This window comes from Sarcophilus harrisii, chromosome 5, assembly GCF_902635505.1.
Source record: "Sarcophilus harrisii chromosome 5, mSarHar1.11, whole genome shotgun sequence".
NCBI lineage: Eukaryota > Metazoa > Chordata > Mammalia > Dasyuromorphia > Dasyuridae > Sarcophilus > Sarcophilus harrisii.
In genome coordinates, this window is record NC_045430.1 from 59278410 (window position 1) to 59297602 (window position 19193).

A 19193-nucleotide genomic window follows, 5' to 3' on the forward strand; every position below is an offset into this window, starting at 1 on the left:
CGTTTTTCTTTCAACCTCTTACTAGGTTAACTTAAACTCATTTCTCATAAATATAACAGAGATCTTTCTTTCACTGTGGGTTTTTACCAATTAAATAAGAGTTTGAACACTCAGCAGTTCTTCTGCAATTGACTGATTTGATGAATTTCTCTTCTATGGGAAACTAAAATTGCAATTGTGTTACCAAGTTGCTGATTAGGAACAGGATGACGGCAGAGAAGTTAATGTCCTTCAGCTGTTGAAATAGGGAGATAAGGAAGGATTTGTGGACTAAGAAGTTTCTTCTTTAGGGTAATGCCTCTAATCTGAACCTCCTCCCTACTAAAATGTTAGCTCAAGGTTGGACTGAAATCATTACATACACGTATTTTTATGCTACAGAAATGATGAAAAGTTTGTCTAAGTGACTATTTCAGGACCCTCATTTGTAAACTTTAGAATAATTAAACATAACTAAATACTAGGGAACAATAGACTCTAAATTGGGAAATTTTCTCCATCTCTTCACTTAAACACATTGAATGGTTAAGTAGAATGTGAGCATATGTGTGCTGTTTGCTTGACTGGTTGGTTTCTTTCTGGCATTGCAGAAATTGAATTATTATTAAAATGGATCTTTCTATTTTAAAGGGACAGTAGCAAACCTGGTGGCTCAGCACTGTTTGAGCCTATTGCCCCACCATCAGAAACAGAGGACATTGCCCCGTGGATATCTGAAGTTACTCTATTATCCCACATAAGAGACTCATATCAAAGTTAATATATATGTGTCTAATTTCCTTCCCCCTCATGCAATAAAGGAAGATTTTTAGTGATAACCTGTGTGAGCACTTTAATATTTTTAGAATTAATAGCAGTTATAAAACCTTTGTGATTCTTGGATCATTTGTTACCAGAGTTGATGACTGTAAGTTTAAGTCATATCTCACCTCTTGGTTTCATTGCCAGAAAGATTTATCTTACTCTCTGGTCTCCTCCTAGGTCTCTGTCTTCATTATTTTCCTGCCCTTCCCTTAGGCCACTAGTGATAAAATTCAAAACATCACCATCAGACTTTGCAAGATTCACACTCATAGATGAGAATGAAGTTTTACTTCTTATAAAGACCCACCCACTGTCCTATTAGGATAATTTTCCTAGGCAGGATAGTAGAGATTATCTCAATTGTCAAACCAAGGATTGTCTGCAGACCAATAGAACATTGGTTAGATTAGTGCTGAAAGGCCATCCATTACATATGTCTTAAACATATCCTATCCTAAATATGTATTTAATATCCTAAATGTGTTTTTAATTCACTGGAGATATGAGGAGCATTGATCAAAGCACAGAAAGATAGATCAGTCTGGCCTGATCATCTAATCACCTGCTTTTGATGCTCTATGCAATAGGAGGTAAGGGTATAGTCTTGGAATAGATTAGGAGCCCTTCCAGAGAACCACCAGAATCATGAATGAAATAAAACTGTGCCCTACAAAGAATAATTGAAAGAACTGAAGATGTTCATCTTGGAGGAAAACATTCTTAGGGAGGACATAATAGATATATTTAAATATTTGGAGATGTGTCAAGTAGAAAGGGAAATCAACATTTTCTTCCATCAGAAAGGACAAAATTTAAGATCAAAGTATGAAAAATAAAAAAGGGAAAGATTTAGGCTCAATATATAGTGGAGGATAGGGGGACTCACTGATTAATTAGCTTTGTCCAACAATGAAATGAGATGTTTCACAAAGAGTTTCCTTTCACTAAAAATACTTAAGCAGAGAGTGAATGACCCATTCCTTCTACTTCCTGGATAAAACTATAAAGCTGATTTTCCTCCTTATGAAACATCTTTTTAAAAGATTTTTCAATATAGAATGATTCTTCTCCCATTAGCTTGGCCACATGGGAAGAGTTGGAGTTTTCCTGTTCTATCAAGAAATAGGAATCATCTGCTTTGACATTTAGGTATTGTCTTATTAGTGTCCAAGTGAGAATTTTCCTGTGACGTTGTTTATAGGTCTCTCAGAGAAAGATATGAGCTGTTGTAAGATGGTAAACTGCTAAAGGAAGAACCCAAACACAGTATCAATTTCCCCAAAGGCAAAAGTAATAGTGCATGGAATCGGGCATCAGGAAAGCTTAATTCTAGCCCCAGCTCTAATACAATCTTGCTGTGTGACTGTGAGTAAGTCAGCTCACTCTCTGGGCATTAGTTTCTTTATTTGTCAGATGAAAGGTCCAGAAAAGATGACTGCTAGGTTTCCTTTCAGCTCTTTCTCTATATACATATGTATATGTATGTGTGTATATGCACATTCTCACATATGTATATATATTATATATATATATATATATATATATATATACACACACACAGACATATGTATATATATATAGAAACATACATATATACCCATCATCTAAGCACACATAATACACATATGCATATGTGTATACATATGTGTATATTTGTATGCATGCATACACACGTGTATATGATATGCTATGACACTATTATCTCTAAGCTTCCTTTCAGTTCTAAAGATCTAACTGCCATGGAAGAATAGTTTTGGGCAGGGTGGGCAAAATTTGGATGGCAAGTGAAGGTTGTCCTTCAGAGAATGAAGGTGCTCCCTCCCCGAGTTTTTCTTCTCTTGGCTAAGCATCCCTAATTCCTTTAAGCTGGTCATGCTCTGTGTGTTTTTCAGTTTGACAGTGTTCTTTCTATAATGTATCACCTAGAATCAAACACAGTACTTTTCAGAGAGCAGGGAGAAAATATATTATAATTATTATCTTATTCTGGATACTCTGCTTCTATTGATTTGGTCTGAGATTATCTTCATTTTTTTTTTTTTTTGGTTGCCATTTCACACTAACTCATATAACACTCGGAATCCAATAAAATGCTAAGCACTTTGTGATATGAGCTTTTTGGTAGCCAAAGTCCCCTCCCTTATGCAGTTGAGTTTTTTAATTCAAGTGTGGGACTTCACATGTCTCTGAATTAAATTTCAGTTATTTTGCTTTAACCTACTATTCTAGTTTTGTTGAAATTGTTTTGGCCCCAGTTGTTTTAGTTGCTCTATTTACTTAACCCTTTCAACTTTATCATACTTAAAAATTCTAATGTATGAATTAAAATTTTGGGGGAAAAAAAAACAGGACCAAGAAGACTTTCTTGGAATATAATATTCCACCAGAACACTGGGTAGACATGGATTCAAGTCAGTCCTATCAGTCAATCCAATCATGAATTTGTCTAGCTTTACAATGTTTATAAGAAAAATAGAAGAGATTTTTGTTACATATACTTATAAACTCCAGCTATACTATTCTTTTATCTACTATACTAATAATTTTGTTTAAAAAGAAAGATATAAGCAAGAAGACAGAAAAAAGAAAGGGAAAGAACGAAGGAAGGAAAAAAATATGGTGAAATTTAACCTTACACAGGGCATAGATTTTAAGTTAGGTCAGCAGATAAGATATATAAAGTTTGGCATATAAATTACTTTTTGAAAATTTATATCCATAAAGTACAGCATAGTATTGTTAAACAATTTTAGCTGGAAATGAACTAGGGTATCTTTAAAGGAAGTTAATCTATATTAGAAAACAGATGTATCTGAGATGGTTGCTATCAAAATAGATGAGTGGAAGGCTTTATTTTTCTTGATTTTCAGCTAAGCTTTATCAGGAGACAAAATGGGAACCAGGACTTCTACTCATATAGAAGGAAACAAAACTAGGCAAAAAAAAAAAAAAAAAGCTAGCAGGCAGGAAAGCAGATGATGAGGGGAAAAATATTCTTAAAAGGGTTCACACCTAAGTGTGATTATATTGGAGTGTGATCACGCCACTACACTGCTTCACCATGAAGAAAGAACCTAAGGAAGTGAGAAGTAACAAAATAGGAGGCTTCTGGATAACCAGGAATGGTAAGAAGACAAAGGCTGTCCCTTTCCTTAGTTCTATAAGTCTAAGTGTAATGAAGAAATTGCCAGTAGGTATGATAGAAAATGAAAGGTGCTTTCCTAATCTTACTCAGTAACGGGCTTCAGTCTCCTCATCTGTCCAAGTGATGACTGCTTGTCAAGGATACTATAGATTTCTACTTCAGGAAGTCTTCTCAATACTTCCTCCTTCAGGGTTATGTTGGACTAGATGAACTTTAACTTGATCCTCTTTTCAGTGATAAGATTTCAAAATTCTATGAGGGGATCAGATTAGTTGTTGTTTAGGGCCTCTAAAATTCTTTATTTTCTATGAGGAAATATTTTTAAGATTCTGGGTGGCAAGTATTTTTAAAAGTCCTATACTGTTATTTTTCTTTCTGTTTCTGCTAGTGTAGAAATGTATCATATTATGGCAAGGGGTCATGTTGTAATGATCAATCAGAAGTTTTCTTGAGTAATTGAAAGTGTTTTTAAGGTAAAAGATCCATTAATTAGTATGACTGAGAGGAGAATGGCATATAAATTACTTTTTGAAAGTTTATATCCATAAATTACAGCATAGTATTGTTAAACAATCTCACATATTTGAGATCTACTCTAAGTGTTAATTCAGCTTATCAAAAGCTTTTCATGGAATTTGCCCCCACCCTGTTCCTTCATCAGCTTGACTAGTGTTCTAAGTAAAAAGAATAGAAAGAAACACTATCTTGTGAAGAAGAGGTTCTGGGTTGTAGTCCTAACTACTAGTAACTAATTGTGGCCTTGGATAAAACACTTCAGCCTTAGAAATCTCAGTTTCCTAAGTTGTCAAAATTGAGGAGGTTCGAACTGATATTCTTTAGGGACCTTTTCAGTTGTAATTGTTGATATCATGTGAAAATGGTATTCGATTTAATATACTTGGCTTCTAATAGCAGAACAGGAATATATGATTATTATATAAAAAAAGAGTTTGGGTCAATATAATTAACAATTTATTTATCATTATAGTTGTCTAAAAGTGAAATAAACTAGAATTAAGTTCCTCATTATTGGAGATCTTCAAAAAGAAGGTAAATGGCCACTTGTTGGGAATACTGGGGGGAATAGTCATAATTCAAATGAGGATTCAGTTTGATTCAACAAGCATTATTTTTATTGAGGGTAGGAGCTAGACTAGATTACTTTTCCTTCAAACTCTGAAATTCCAGTACTCTATATTGTGAGTATTATTAAGGATGACAGAAAAGAAGCAGTAAGGAGAAAATTTTACTTCTCATTTACTCTTCCCTGGGGAACCAAAAAGAACAGATGCTATTGTTTGATAGTCTAGAAAACAGGATTTCATTTCCTTTGGAGTGTGTGTGTGTGTGTGTGTGTGTGTGTGTAGGCATGAGAGTGATGGGATTAACCATCCCATTGTTTTCTTGGAATTGGGGGCTTTGACCTTTGTGCTCTTCGGTAGCATAGCAGGAAATCTTGGTCAAATCTGGAGGGCTATGCCTGATGTCTAGAAACTTATGTCTTGATAGTTTTCACTGAGCACTAACAGGTTTTATAGATACCCACAATTCTTTATTCACAGGTTGTAAGTATGGGGAAGTAAGGACCAAGGCCTTGTATCCATCTCTTGGTGGATTTCATTGAGCCTTTCACTTTTCTCTTCCCAAATGAATACTCATCTACTCAGATTGTGATGAGGATCTGGGAGACAAAGAAGGGGCCAATGAGTTTAGAAAATTATTTGAATTACTGAAAGAGAGTTGAGAATTCTACTTCACTACAAGTTGTCAGAGGTAGAGAGAAGGAATGAAAGCAAACCACACTGCCTTTACCTGCCCTCCTTTCTAATCTATGCAATCAGCTATGATGCCAGTCCAAGATATTTTACCCCATGAGCTCTTTTAGGGCAAAGACTTTCATTTGCTTTTCTTTGTACCTTTAGCACTTAGCACGGTTCCTGGCATGGCAAATGCTTAATAAATGCTTATTGACCAAATTTGCTTGATCTATTTTCATCAACAATGGTAGTGAAAGGGCCACATCAGCATTTTAATAAGGAACATAAAGTCATGTTTATCGTAGTGTTGAACCTGATTGAAGACGTCTATGCTAGAGTCAATATAATTTTAAATATATCTGGCTGCTGATTTTCAAAATGTCTCAAAAAGGAAAGGATTCCAAAGAATGGGAAAGTTCAAACATGGCACTTTTAACAAGCAGAAAATATCAAGAAGATATCACTTTATTGATCTTATGTTCTAATCTCTATAAAAATATTTATAAAAATTATTCATGCATACTTTGAGGATATTAATGAATACAGAGGAAAAGAATAGGAAGTCCTTTGCTGATGATTTTCTACAGCAGAATATATTTCTGAAAATATGAAGAATACAATATTCTACTATGTCTATTGTTTGCTTATTTTTTGAATAATTTTATTCATAGGACAAGCATGTTTAAACATTCTCTTCCAAAAAGTGGTTCCTGTATTAAGAATATGTCACATAAAAAATAGATGCATTCACAGAGATTCGATGATATGCAGAATATCAATATTGAGGAAAGTATAAAACAGATATATATGATCACTTAAAATGTTCATCAGTGTCATAAAGTGTCTAAGTGAAATCAAAAGGAATTTCCAGGGAATGGTTCCAAATGTTCCTATTCACAGATAATATGATACTATTTGTACTGCTCTGGAACACTAACGAGACCTTACAATAAAAGAAATTGGCCAAGCTACTGACACTGCAAAGATGAGATGAATGGAAAATACATATCACTTTTATATGGGGCATGTAATGAGATATGGGTAGGTACCTTTTTTTTCTTCAGTGTGTATACATTGCTCTGCATCTGGGCAATTAAATGGTTTCAAAAATAAATAGGAAAGTGGGTTGGACTGTTTTGGGGAAATTTTACACTATTTTTAGTGATCCCAAACTTCTACTTTCTACAAAGACTCAACTTTAAGTAATATTAATATTCTCTCAATGTTTAATGGGTTGTTAAAGCCAAATAATTCATCACCTGGTCTCCAGACTACTCACAATGAGCTCTCTGCAGACTGATCCTTGGAAAGTAGGCAGTCTATCACTGTTGGGACCATGTGGAAATGCCTTCCAGCATGGTATAACCTGCCATCATTTGTGCTCTATTAATATGACTTTCAAAAACTCAATGTCATCTCTATTCTATGATCAAGCATCAGAACAACACTTTGTGGAGAGAAGAAAAAAACACAGGGATAAAGAATGCTTTTATCTAGATTATGATTTGCCATTGGACAGACAAATCATAAGACTGATTCATCAGTATAGCTGCCATGCAGGACATTGTTCATGGACCAAAATGAAATAGGAAGGAAAAAGTAGGATAGATTGCATTTAGGAAATTGTAGAGCTTTGAATAATGCACAGTTTCTCCTTAAAAGAAAACCTAACTTTTAAAAACCAATATTCTTCTAGCAACACTAGTAACTAGTAACATTTCTAGTAACATTCCATACAAAGTATGGAATGATGGCATCTCTGAAGAATTAAAGTTGCAACAAAGAAATGAATGTGGTATAGTGGAAACAAAGGATAATTTATGAATATTTTCATTGGTCTTTATATTGTCAAGAGATCTAGAGAAAGCCCCTTGCCCACTGGGGCAAACTACATATAGAGGGTGGCATAGATTATGTTTGGGTTAGAATCTAAATCACTGGAGGGAGTACAAAAATCAGGAAGATTACAGATACATCAAAGGATCCCTTTAGAAGTATTTTATACAGAATTAATAAACATTTCATTTAAATAGAATCAAAATCACAAATAACCCAAAGGATATTGGAAAGACCCATTGTGATCCATACTCTTTTTCTGCTATTTCTGTTAAGACCCATTTCCTGAAAAGGTCAGTCAGTTTCCAAAAGACATGACTGAGTGATGAGATTACTCTTATTCTGAAAGGACATGCTCCTTAACTAAACTGGGCAGGATCCCAACCAAATGGGAAACCTAATTTCCAATTGGAGTATAAACAGAATCCAAGAACCTCCAGTCCTTGATGATCTCCATTAGAGTTTAGAGTAACTTATCTCATGAAAGAGAAAACTAGCCAGAGAAGTCCAGATGGAAATGGCTTCCCCTGCCCAGATGCCTTGAGATCACCAAGTCTCATGATCAAATCACCTTCTCAGCAGGAGGAGCTGAAGACTTTTAGACCATCACCTTAAATGTCTACCTATCAGAGTTGATTTTCACTTGTAAGAAAAGTTCCTCTTTCAAAGGTACTCATCTGATTTAAGTCATTTCAGAGGCTCTCTTCTCATCTTTGGTTGTTAAGAGAAGCTACTGATGATCAATTTATTGATTTTTAGCTAGCCTAATTAATTAAATTTATTAGCAATTACCTGGAAACCATCTTTCAGGGATTTTATTCATAATACAACTAAGAAAAGACCTGAATAAAAATTATTTAGGATCAAAAAGTATAGAGATGTTGCCAACCTGATGTTAAACTGGCCTGTTACCTCTTAGTATAAATCAAATGAGAGAAAGACCTGAGCCCATTGAGAGCTGACTGAAGAGAGATTTGAGTTTCACATCTACTAATTAAAGAGTTTATTAATCATAGCATTACAATGTATGGATTACATTATATTAAATTATTACATTATTTGTGATTATATTATATTAAAACACATGTATTTGTACAGCTAAAAATAGATCTGTTCTTATGGGGTTTTTCTGCCTTCTATCGTTTCTCCTCTAAAGTTCTTAACATGGAAGTGACCTTGGGTTATCAGAGACCATACTACAGAATGACAAGCATTGGCAGATTCTTACAAGTTAAAAAGACTTTAATCCATGGCCCCAGTGATAGATTGTGTGTGTACTGTTTGAAGATTAGTCTTACCAACGTCAGGGATACTCATTACCAAAGGGCTGACCATGAGATGACAATTTTTCTTAACTATAGCAACTCATGAAGTTGCTGAAGTCTGGAGGGAACATCTACTCTGGCGAAATCATAAATTTTAGAAATTTGGAATATCAGTTTATGCATCTTATTTCCATTTGATTGTCTATGTCCCACCACCCCATTTCTCTCCCAATTAGACTGCCGTCAGAGTCCAAGGACAGTGCCTTATTCTTCTTTTTCAGATCCTCATATCTCCTAGAATAGTTGTCTGCTCTGACTCAGATTTAATCCAATCTTGTCTGCCTGACTATCAAAGCTTTCTCACTTGTGGAACCATTAAATGATTTCCCCTTTCTTTTTCTAACCAAAGACTGTTTAGTGTAGACTTTCAAAGTATCAAGGAAAATTGTAGACCATAACAACATGATCAGTGAGAAAACCTATAGGCTGTATTGAAAAACTTCTAGCCAGTGGACAGGGCAACACCCCACACTGGGTGGTTTTTCTGATAGTGGGAAGTAGAACTTCTGGGAGTAAAGCTGCTGGGGATTGATGACATCTTACATGAGGTCATTGGACTTTCTATAACCAGAACCCTGAAGATGGTTGTAAACCAAAATGGGCTTGGGCTTGCTTCTTGGAGAAATAGGAATATGGTTGTTATAAATGATTCCCAGGATCAACCAGATGGGATATGAGAAACTTACGGATAAAATCCATACCAGAGATTCAAAAATCTTCCAGAACCAAAGCTAGGTCTGAAAAGGCCATTGTCCTTCACCTACCATCCCAGGGAAGAACTACTGCCACTTAGTGGGGGGACTGGGTGCATGACTACATCACCATACCCTATAGCCAGTTGAAGGTGAAAGGCCATCATTTACATGTAAATGACAGAACCAAATCAGGGGCACCCACTGCTTCCACGTTTCCAGGGGATAGTCTGAGTTGCCTTACTGTTGTCCAAGTGGTTGGCCTTGATAATTTTCTCTGAGTAGTCAGAAATACTGGAGCATTCGATCTAAAAGGAGAGTGGGACAAAGGAGAGAGGTGTTAGATGAACTGCAGAGTGTTAGAGCTGGGAGGGAGCTCATGGCTCATCTTGTATAATCCCCTCATTTTACAGATGAGGAAGTGAAGCTGAGACTCAGGCAGGTAAAGCGATGTTTCTACCTCCACAGCAAAGTACTAGTAGGACTAGAAAGTCTAGAAAGTCTTCTGATGAACTGTGTACCTTTCCCTTCAGTATTAGGCTCTAATAGTAGAAATGGGGCATTCCCTATTCCCTCACTATTACCCACTCTTTGTTCAGGTCATAGTCTGAGCAATAGAATCACAGTCTAGTCCCATTAGACAAACTCTAATCTAGGTCCTAACTGTGGCCAATCCAAGATTATAGAAGCATTACTAAATTTCAGGGCAAGTAATCTGAAATTCACCAATCTTCTATATTCTATAATATTACCACAACACACTCATCCCATTTTTGTTTATCAGTCTCTCTTCTTGTTTCCTTTTCTCTGTGTATATCTTGATCTCTTTCTCTGTGTGTGTGTCCATCTCTGCCTCTGTTTCTGCCTCCCTCTGTCTCTTGTGTGTGTCTCTCTTTATCACTGTTCTCGTCTCTGTCTCTATCTCTTTCTGTCTCTATCTCTGCCTCTGTCTGCTTGTCTCTCTTTGTTTCTATCTATCTTTCTCTGTCTCTGTCACTTTGTCTCTCTGTGTCTCTTTGTTTCTGTGTCTCTCTATCTCTATGTGTCTCTCAGTTTGTCTGTCTCTCTCTATCTCTCTGTCTCTTTCTCCATCTCTGCCTCTGCTTGTCTTTCTCTGTTTTTGTCTTTGTTTTTCTCTGTCTCTGTCACTTTGTCTCTCTGTCTCTGTATCTCTATCTCTCTGTCTCTGTTTCTCTATCTCTATGTCTTTCTATCTCTCTGTGTTTCTGTCTGTGTTTCTGTCTCTGTGTCTCTGTCTCTGTCTGCTGATCTGTTTTTACCTGTTTTTCTCTGTCTCTGTCACTTTGTCTCTTTGTGTCTCTTTGTGTGTCTCTTTCTGTCTCTTTGTCTCTCTCAATTTCTGTCTCTGTGTCTCTATCTCTGTCTCTTTGTCCCTGTTTCTTTCTCTGTCTTTTTGTGTCTGCGTGTCTGTCTCTTTGGGTGTCTCTGTCTCTCTCTGTTTCTTTCTTTGTCTTTCTGTTTCTTTTTCTCTGTGTTTCTGTCTCTCTCCTTTCTTCTCCTCTCCTCTTTCCTTCTCTTTATGTCTTTTACTCTTTCCAGTTTCTCTTTTTTTTTTTTTCACTTTTTAGCCTGTCTCAATCAGTTTCACAACTTGTTTCTGTTCCTTTTTCTTTATCTCTGCCTCCTTTCCTCCCCCTCTCTTCTGGAGAGTCCCACACTTCCTACCTTTTGTTGGGCATAATCATCTTAGGAGTTCTAACCAGAGTGCAATAGGGTAGCTCCTAGCCTACTGTATTCCAGCTATGAGGCTATGCCAGATGTGTGCTTTTAAATAATCTGTATCCCTTCAGCTTTTTTTTTTTTTTTTTTGATAACAGTTTTCCAAATTAACAGCTCTACTATAATTATCTGCATTTCTTTAAAGGAGGCCCATTTTTATGGCCTCCTGTTCCATGCCCTCCCTCCCATGGATCACTAACAACATGGAGCTCAGGGATCATAATTAGAAGGGAGACCTTCTAGTCCAAGTTATCCTTAAAAAGAAATCCCTCTTATCGATTCCCCCTGAAGGAGTCCTTTAGTTAGACCTGCTAATATCTAAGGCTGTCCATTCCACTTTTACATAACTCACCAATTGGTAAGTTTTTCTTTACAAGACTATTTCTGCCTCTTTGCAACTTCTAGTCATTGCCCCCAAATCAGTCCTTTGCAATTAGGTAGAACAAGTGCCCCTTTTGGTGTGCAACAGTCCTTCTAAAAAGTGAAGGCAACTACGTAAATTTCTTGTGACTACTTTTAATTTGGATTTCATAAACCCAGTGTTGTCCTAGCACAGTGTCTTAAATATAGTTCTAAATAAATACCTATTTATTACCCCTTTCTAGACTACCTTGTATTTATTCTATATATATTCTGTATATGATTGTTACTATTATATATGTTCATACTATATTCCCCATAGAAACTTCTTAAGGAAAGGAAGCATTGCCTTTGACTTCATATCCCCAGAATTTTTAGGTGCCTGGCACATAGTGAGTAGCTGTGGATTGATTTATTGGATTGGATTGGATTGATTGGAATTCTTCTCCTTCTCCAAATTAATTTTGAATTCTTTCAACTGATCCCCATATGGCACAATCTCATGTTCTTTCAACATCCAAATCACCCCCCCTTCACTGAATTCTCTCCAACCCATCAATGTCTTTCCTAAAATGTGTTGCCCAAGACTGAAGACAATACTCCAGAAGTGGTCTGATCACACCTCCTCCATTTTATACTTGTGAAGCAGATTTTTTTTTTAAAACTCAAGTACAAGACTTTAAACTTAGCCCTATGAAATTTTATTTTCTTGAACTTAACCCAAAAGTGAAGCAGGCCAAGATCTTTTTAGCTTGTGATTCTATTATCCAACATATTAGTTATCCCTCCCAACTATGTGTCATCTTTAAATCTGATAAGTGTGACATCTATGCCTTTTTGCAAACCATTAATAAAAATGTTAGACAGCATAAAGGCCAAATTCTTAAAGTATTCCACAAGAAATATCCTTCCAAGTTGATTTTGAACTATTAATGACTGGCTGCTCTTTGGCTCTGCCACTGAACCAAATCCAAATCAGCCCATGTCTCACTTATATCTCTTCCTTCATTTCATCCAAAATAATAGAATAAGAAACTTGTCAAATACTATGTTAAAATCTGGGTAATCTATATCTATGTCCTTTACCTTATTAGACCTTTGAGAAATAAGAAAGAGACAAAGAGAGAAAGAAAGAAAGAGAGAGAAAGAAAGAAAGAAAGGAAGGAAGGAAGGAAGGAAGGGAGGAAGGAGGAAAGGAAGGAAAGAGGAAAGAAGGAAGGAAAGAAGGAGGAAAGGAAGGAAGGATGAAAGAAGGAAGGAAGGAAGGAAGGAAAGAAGGAAGGAAGGAAGGAAGGAAAGAAGGAAGGAAGGAAGGAAGAAAAGAAAGAAGGAAGGAAGAAAATAGAAGGAAGAAAAAGGATTTTTTGTCAAAAAGCATTGACAGTGATTCAGTAGTCACATTCACTAGTTCTTTTAGTGTGCTCAGCTAAATGACAAAACCATAGAGAATAACTAGGTATCCCCTTGCTATTTCTCTACCTATCTTATATTTTAAATCCAATTAGCTATTTTGGTTGGAAATGTTAAATTAAATGATCTCTCTGGAGTTCTTTTCAAACAGAAAGATCCAAATGAATCTCAGACCACGTACACAGGAAGGGTAATACTTTTGACTGTCAGTTTCTGTCCAAAGACTGTTGTGACTTGGCACAGGATAATGGGAGCAAAGTAAGAGTCATTCTGTCTTCTACTAATTAGCTGCTGTCACTAAGAAGCAGTCTCACTCTTCCTTTTGATCCCTTTCTTTCTACCTCCAAAGCTTACAAATAACAAAAACAAACAAAAATTTTTGTGTAAACTTTAACTTTTCCTTGCCCGTGTAAGTTTATTATGAGCAGTAGTGCTCCTGGCAATATTCACAAAGAACAATGCCAAGCTTTTCAACTCTGTCTCCATTATCCATCCTTACTTCTGTATATATCTTTGTAAAGTCTAATGATCTATGAGGTTCTTGTGAATTCATATCTGTCTCTTAAAAAACTACTCTTTCCTATCCACTGGAAACGTTCTTTTGTATCTTCAGAATTTCATTTTTGAGAGTTTCCCCTGTCTTGGACTGACTTGTAGAAATGAAAGATATAGGAAACTATGCTCCCTTCCTCTGAAAACTTTGATATTTGCTTTCCCAAAATCTAACTATGTCTAACTTTCCTTTCCTTCACTATCACAAATTCTAAGATAGAATAATTATTACTTCTCAACAAATAGCCTATCATTTCTACCCTATCATCCAGTTTCTTTTTGTTGATGACAAATAGGTATAGAATAGAATTTCCATTCTTAGGCTCTTGCATTTTTTTTGGAGAATGAAATTATTACTAAGTCAAGAAAATAACTATTTACTCTTTTGGGAGGAAAGAGTAAGAGACAGAGAAACAGAAACAGGGAGACCAAAACAAAATGAGAGAAAGAACAAAACAGAACTCTTACAGATTCTTCCATCCATCTATTTTCAAAATTGTTTATCCATTTCTTTCTTCTGTCCAGAAGGCCTATAATACATCCCAATGACAATATCATTTTTTTTATTTCTGCCTCTATTGTTATTCACCAAATGCTTTAAGACCTATCTCCACACTGATTATTGCTTCCTTAAATGAATATATTATCTTAATATGTAATGCTATTATTCATTTCTCCCTTTTACAAAACCCATTTCTTTTTACACAGAGATGCCCTTTTGAGAGTTATATTCCATAATCATAAGTTCTATACGACCAAATTTCAATGGCAAACTTGGCTCTTTGCATTTGGAGCTCTGATTTTTTTTTTGTTAACCATATTTTGGGCAATTTTCTATAGACATCCTTTCTTAGATTTCATCTCCGGTAAATTTCATTGCTATTGTTATTCTTCCTGTTCTCTTAGAATGTAAGCAACTTGAAGACAGCATCTGTTTCATTTTTGTCTTTGTATCTCCATCACCTAGAATAAAGCTGGTACAGCAGAGGCACTTAATAAAGATTTGTTGATTGGTTGATTGATTACAGCTGTTTTTGATGAAGTGTAGCTTGAAACAAATGCATAGGCAGTTTTCTCCTTGTCCAATACTTTATTAATTAATCTATTATTCATCTAATTAATTAATCTATTAATTTGTCTGTTATTTATCTAAAGATATGCAAAACTTCTGACATATACATTCTTACTACCCGTTGTTAGAAATGCTCCATCTGTGACTAGAAATTGGTCATTTCTATATTTTAAGTGGTATTCCTGAAATATAAATCCTCTTTTTCAAATCCTATCTTTTTAATCATCTTGCCACATCTGCCTTTCTCTTCTTTAGCACTTTTCTTAAATTAGCAGAAGTACAAAAACATCACCTATGGTTCTGGGCTCTTCAGTTTCTCAACCAACGTCTCATTTACTTAGCAATGCTTTCTAAACTGCTTTTGCTAGGAGAATCCATGCCCATGTGAATCAACAGAAATTGGTTATTTTGAAAAGTCTTAGAAAACTTTTCCTCTTGTTCTGGAAATATGCCCCATGGAAGAGAAAAGACTTTTTTATTTTGTTTGGTTTTTTTCCCATTAGGCTGACAAATGGCTTCCTTAGCATCCTTCACAGGAAGTCACTAGTTATGTACATATATCTCTCCTCTTCCCTTGATCTGACAGTCTCTTATCCAACAGCAGCAGCTTTCCTTAGAGGACAAGCAGCTGTTTCCTTTTCAGAGAACCCAGTTCCCTCTTCTTCAGAAAGTTTTACTTTCTTCTAAATCTTACTTAGTCACCAATATTTAGTGATCTTTCTTTCTTTCTCACACTCTTCCAACCTTCCTAACAGGTCAGGATTGCCCTTCTGCCTCTTGAAAGCTTTTCTCTTTTTTGTTATCACACAGAAACCTTTCTATCATTGTTTCTTTTTTTCTTAAGAAAAATAAAAGAAAACTTTAGTTATCTCCCTAATAAGTAGGAAGAGTGGAGAGACATTCCCTGAGCTCCATTTCCTTTATTTCTACCTCTACAGAGTTAGCTACTGGCACAAAAGCTAGATTGCTAGTCTTGGAGTCAAGAAAACTTGAGTTCAAATCTAACCTCAAGACATTTATTAGTTTCATGACCCTGAGCAAGCCATTTCACTTCTATTTTAGTTTCTTCAACTAAGGAAGCTTTGCAAGATTTTGGTGATGTTCAAATGAGATAATATTTATAAAAATCATTTGACATAATGTCTGGTGCACTGTGGCTACTACATAAATGCTTATTCTTTTCCCATTTTAAGAGGGATACTTTCTTGCATTTTAAGCATAAATAATAATTGTTCAACTATGGCAGAAACACAAACATTACATATTCGGTGCAGGTCACTGCAAAATCCTCAAAAAAGGAGAAAGGGAGAGAGGCAGGAAGGCGAGAAGGAAGGAGGGAAGAGGAAGAAAAGTGGTTTTTAATTCTCATTCTACTATTCACCTTGTCAATCTCCTTGGATTAATTATTTTCCTTAATGCTATTCAAATCAATTTAAGAAACTTTTATTAAGCACCTACTGTGTACAAGAGATTGGAGATACAAAGACAACTGCAGCATAGAGCCTTTTCTCAAGGAGCTTACATTCTAATATGGGGAACAAGTACACAAATAACTATAATACAAAGAGAAATGCAAAGAGAAGTGCCAAGCAAAGAATCATGAGATGTTTAAGGAAGAAATCCCTTTTACTTGAAAGGAGAGAAAGGGCCAAGGAAGTCTATAAGATGGAATCAGAATCTGAGGAAGGTCTTGAAGGGAGGGACTTTAGACCATAAAGTTGTTGTGGGACTCATCCATTCCAATCATGAAGGATGACAATTAGCAATGCACCAAATAAGAGAAGGCAGGACAAAAATGGATCATAGGCAGGCACTGAATTTCTCTCAGTCTCAGTTTCTTCATCTGTAAAATGGGGATAAATGATAGCACCTACCTCACATAATTGTTGTGAAGATTAACTGAGATATATATAAAAATATTGTAAATCTTAAAGCACTATATAAATGTTAATTATTCTTATTGGCATTATTTTACTTCATGCCACACAAGATTTAGAATTCATATTTCCCAAAATTTATTTTCTTACATTATGGCAAGCCAGTTCATTAACATAGAACACACAGTGAAAAATAAGGCTGGAAAAGTTAGGTTGGAACTTGCTTATAGGAAAGACTTAAAGACCAGAATGAGAAATTTAAGCTTCATTCAGCAGCTAATAGGAAGTCATTGCTTTGGTTTTAGTAGAGTAGTGATGAGATCATATATTATACTTTTTCCGTAGGTAATGAGAAGCCAATTAAATTGAGGATGGGGGAAGAGTAGAAGAATAATGTACTCAAATATTTACTTCTACCTAAGTAACAGGTGGTTTGGGGGGCATCTTGTAAAATCACAGATGAGAAAACATTTTGAGGTATAAATGTCAGTATTTTCCATGTAAGAGAGAACATGAATGGCCTGACTTCCTAATTGCTCTGCGGAATGACCCTGACATCTTGGAATGAATCAGAATGTGTTAGAAAGACCACTAGACTTGGGGTCAGGAATCCTAGGTTCCCATTTTGGTTCTGACACATTTTTTTTTTACTAATTCTGGTTCCGACTACTCAGTTTCCCTTTCTAAATCCTACTTTTTACCACTATCTAATGAGGATAATAAAGCTTTTATCAAATATCTTTTTTATTTACTATTTTATTTTTCCCCAATTACATGCAAAAACAATAGTCAACATTCATTTTTAAAACTGAATTCCAAATTCTCTCCCTTCATCCCAAACCCCTTCATTGAGAAAGCAAATAATTATAGGTTAGACATGTGTTGTCATATCAAATATCTTTTCATAGAATACTAAGTGGTGGGGCAGTTAGATGGTGCAGTGATAGATCTCTAGCCCTGGAATCAGGAGAACCTGAGTTCCAATATAACCTCAGGCACTTAACACTTACTAGCTGTGTGACCCTGAACAAGTCACTCAACCCTAATTGCCTTGACCAAAAAAAAGAAAAAAAAAGAAAAGAAAAGAAAGAAAAGAAAAAGAAAAAGAACTAGGTGGTATAGGAGAGAGAGCACTGGGGTGGAAATCAGATCTGAATTCAAATTCTGCCTCAGACACTAAAACCAGTTGTGTCACCCTAGCAAGTCACTGAATTTCTCTCAGCCTCAGTTTCCTGAACCATAAAATGGATATGTTGATAGTATCTCTCTCACAGGGTTGTTGTGAGGATCAACTGAGATATACATTAAAATATCTTGCAAATATTAAAGCACTCTACAAATAAAACTACCATTACATTATTTCATACCTCACCAGATTTAGATTTCAAATTTTACAAGACTTATCTTATTATATTATTTCATACCTCACAGCACTAGAAGAGGTCTGATCCCTTTATATTTCAAATGAAAAAATTCTCCAAACCCCAGTAGGTAAAACAATATTCCCAACATTATACAACTAGTGAATAGCAGATACAAGATCTGAATGGGTCTTTTGACCCAAATCCACATCTCCCTGACCTTCAGGAATCTATAGAGATGTCTGAAATTATTCCTATGGGAGTTTGTCACTAGTTGGGTGATGTTCACTCCTAATCTTTCCTACAGCTTAAGATTTTTTTTTTTTTGGCTTCTTCTAAGATGTATGTTGAAGATATGAAGCACTAAGGACTATTTTTTGTGTTTGCTTGTTTGTTTGTTAAGGGAAGGGCATGGGAATTTGCAAAATTAGGAAGAGAGATGAGATAGGATTGGATTGGAGAAGGCCCAAAGCAAGAAAGAAATGACGCCCTTACCCCATACACCTTCTTGGCCCCTGCTTTAGCAGCAAACATAGACAGGATCCCTGTGCCACTCCCAACATCCAGGACCACTTTGTCTTTAAACACATGCTTATTGTGGTACATGGAGTTTCTGTAGGTTAGCGTGCGTACCTCATCCTTCAGCATTTCCTATGACAAGAGAGGAAAAAGAGAAATCAAGTTAGGGAATCTTCTGAATAGAGTAGAAGTAGCTATATAATCAAAGGTTTCTAATTTCATTATCTAGTTACTCTTTTGTGAATTTAGGTAAAAACACTTCACCTCTCTGGGTCTCAGTTTCCCCATGTATAAAAGGAAAAGCTTGGACTAGATGATTTCTAAAGTTCTTTTCATTCAAAAAAACAACTGTGATTTTGCAATCCTATATTGTCATCCTCTTCTTCCACACATATTATCTCACTCAATTATGTCATCAGATCTTATAATTTCAATTATTGCCCTTATGAAGATGATCCTCCAATATATAATAGCCAATCCTAGGAACTCTCCTGAATTGGAATCTCATATCATCAACAGTTTCTTGGATATCTCAAAAGGGATAACATGATAATCTTAACAATATATAACAATATTCCAAATTCTAAAGCAAAATTCATCATCTTTTCCCCCCAAACTCACCAGCTTTCCAACTTTCTATTTTCAAGTCACCCAGGTTTATATTTACAGTGTAATTCTAGATTCCTCACTTATGTCATACCTGACTGAGTCACATTTTGGCTCTGCCACTTATTAGCTATTTG

At 35.6% G+C, this 19193-nt stretch overlaps 1 protein-coding gene across 6 annotated transcripts in view; it reads right to left on the reverse strand.

Annotated features, from left to right (window-relative positions):
- The window catches only part of PRMT8 (protein arginine methyltransferase 8), a 164612-nt gene that overhangs the window by 64380 nt on the left and 81039 nt on the right, over nucleotides 1-19193 (reverse strand). For all 6 annotated transcript variants that reach the window (XM_003771306.4, XM_031939222.1, XM_031939220.1 and 3 more), the window contains 2 exons: nucleotides 18427-18582; nucleotides 9804-9867 (listed from right to left, as the gene is read on the reverse strand). In XM_003771306.4, the coding sequence (XP_003771354.1) occupies nucleotides 9804-9867; nucleotides 18427-18582 (220 nt within the window). The remainder of the gene's footprint in view (nucleotides 1-9803; nucleotides 9868-18426; nucleotides 18583-19193) is intronic.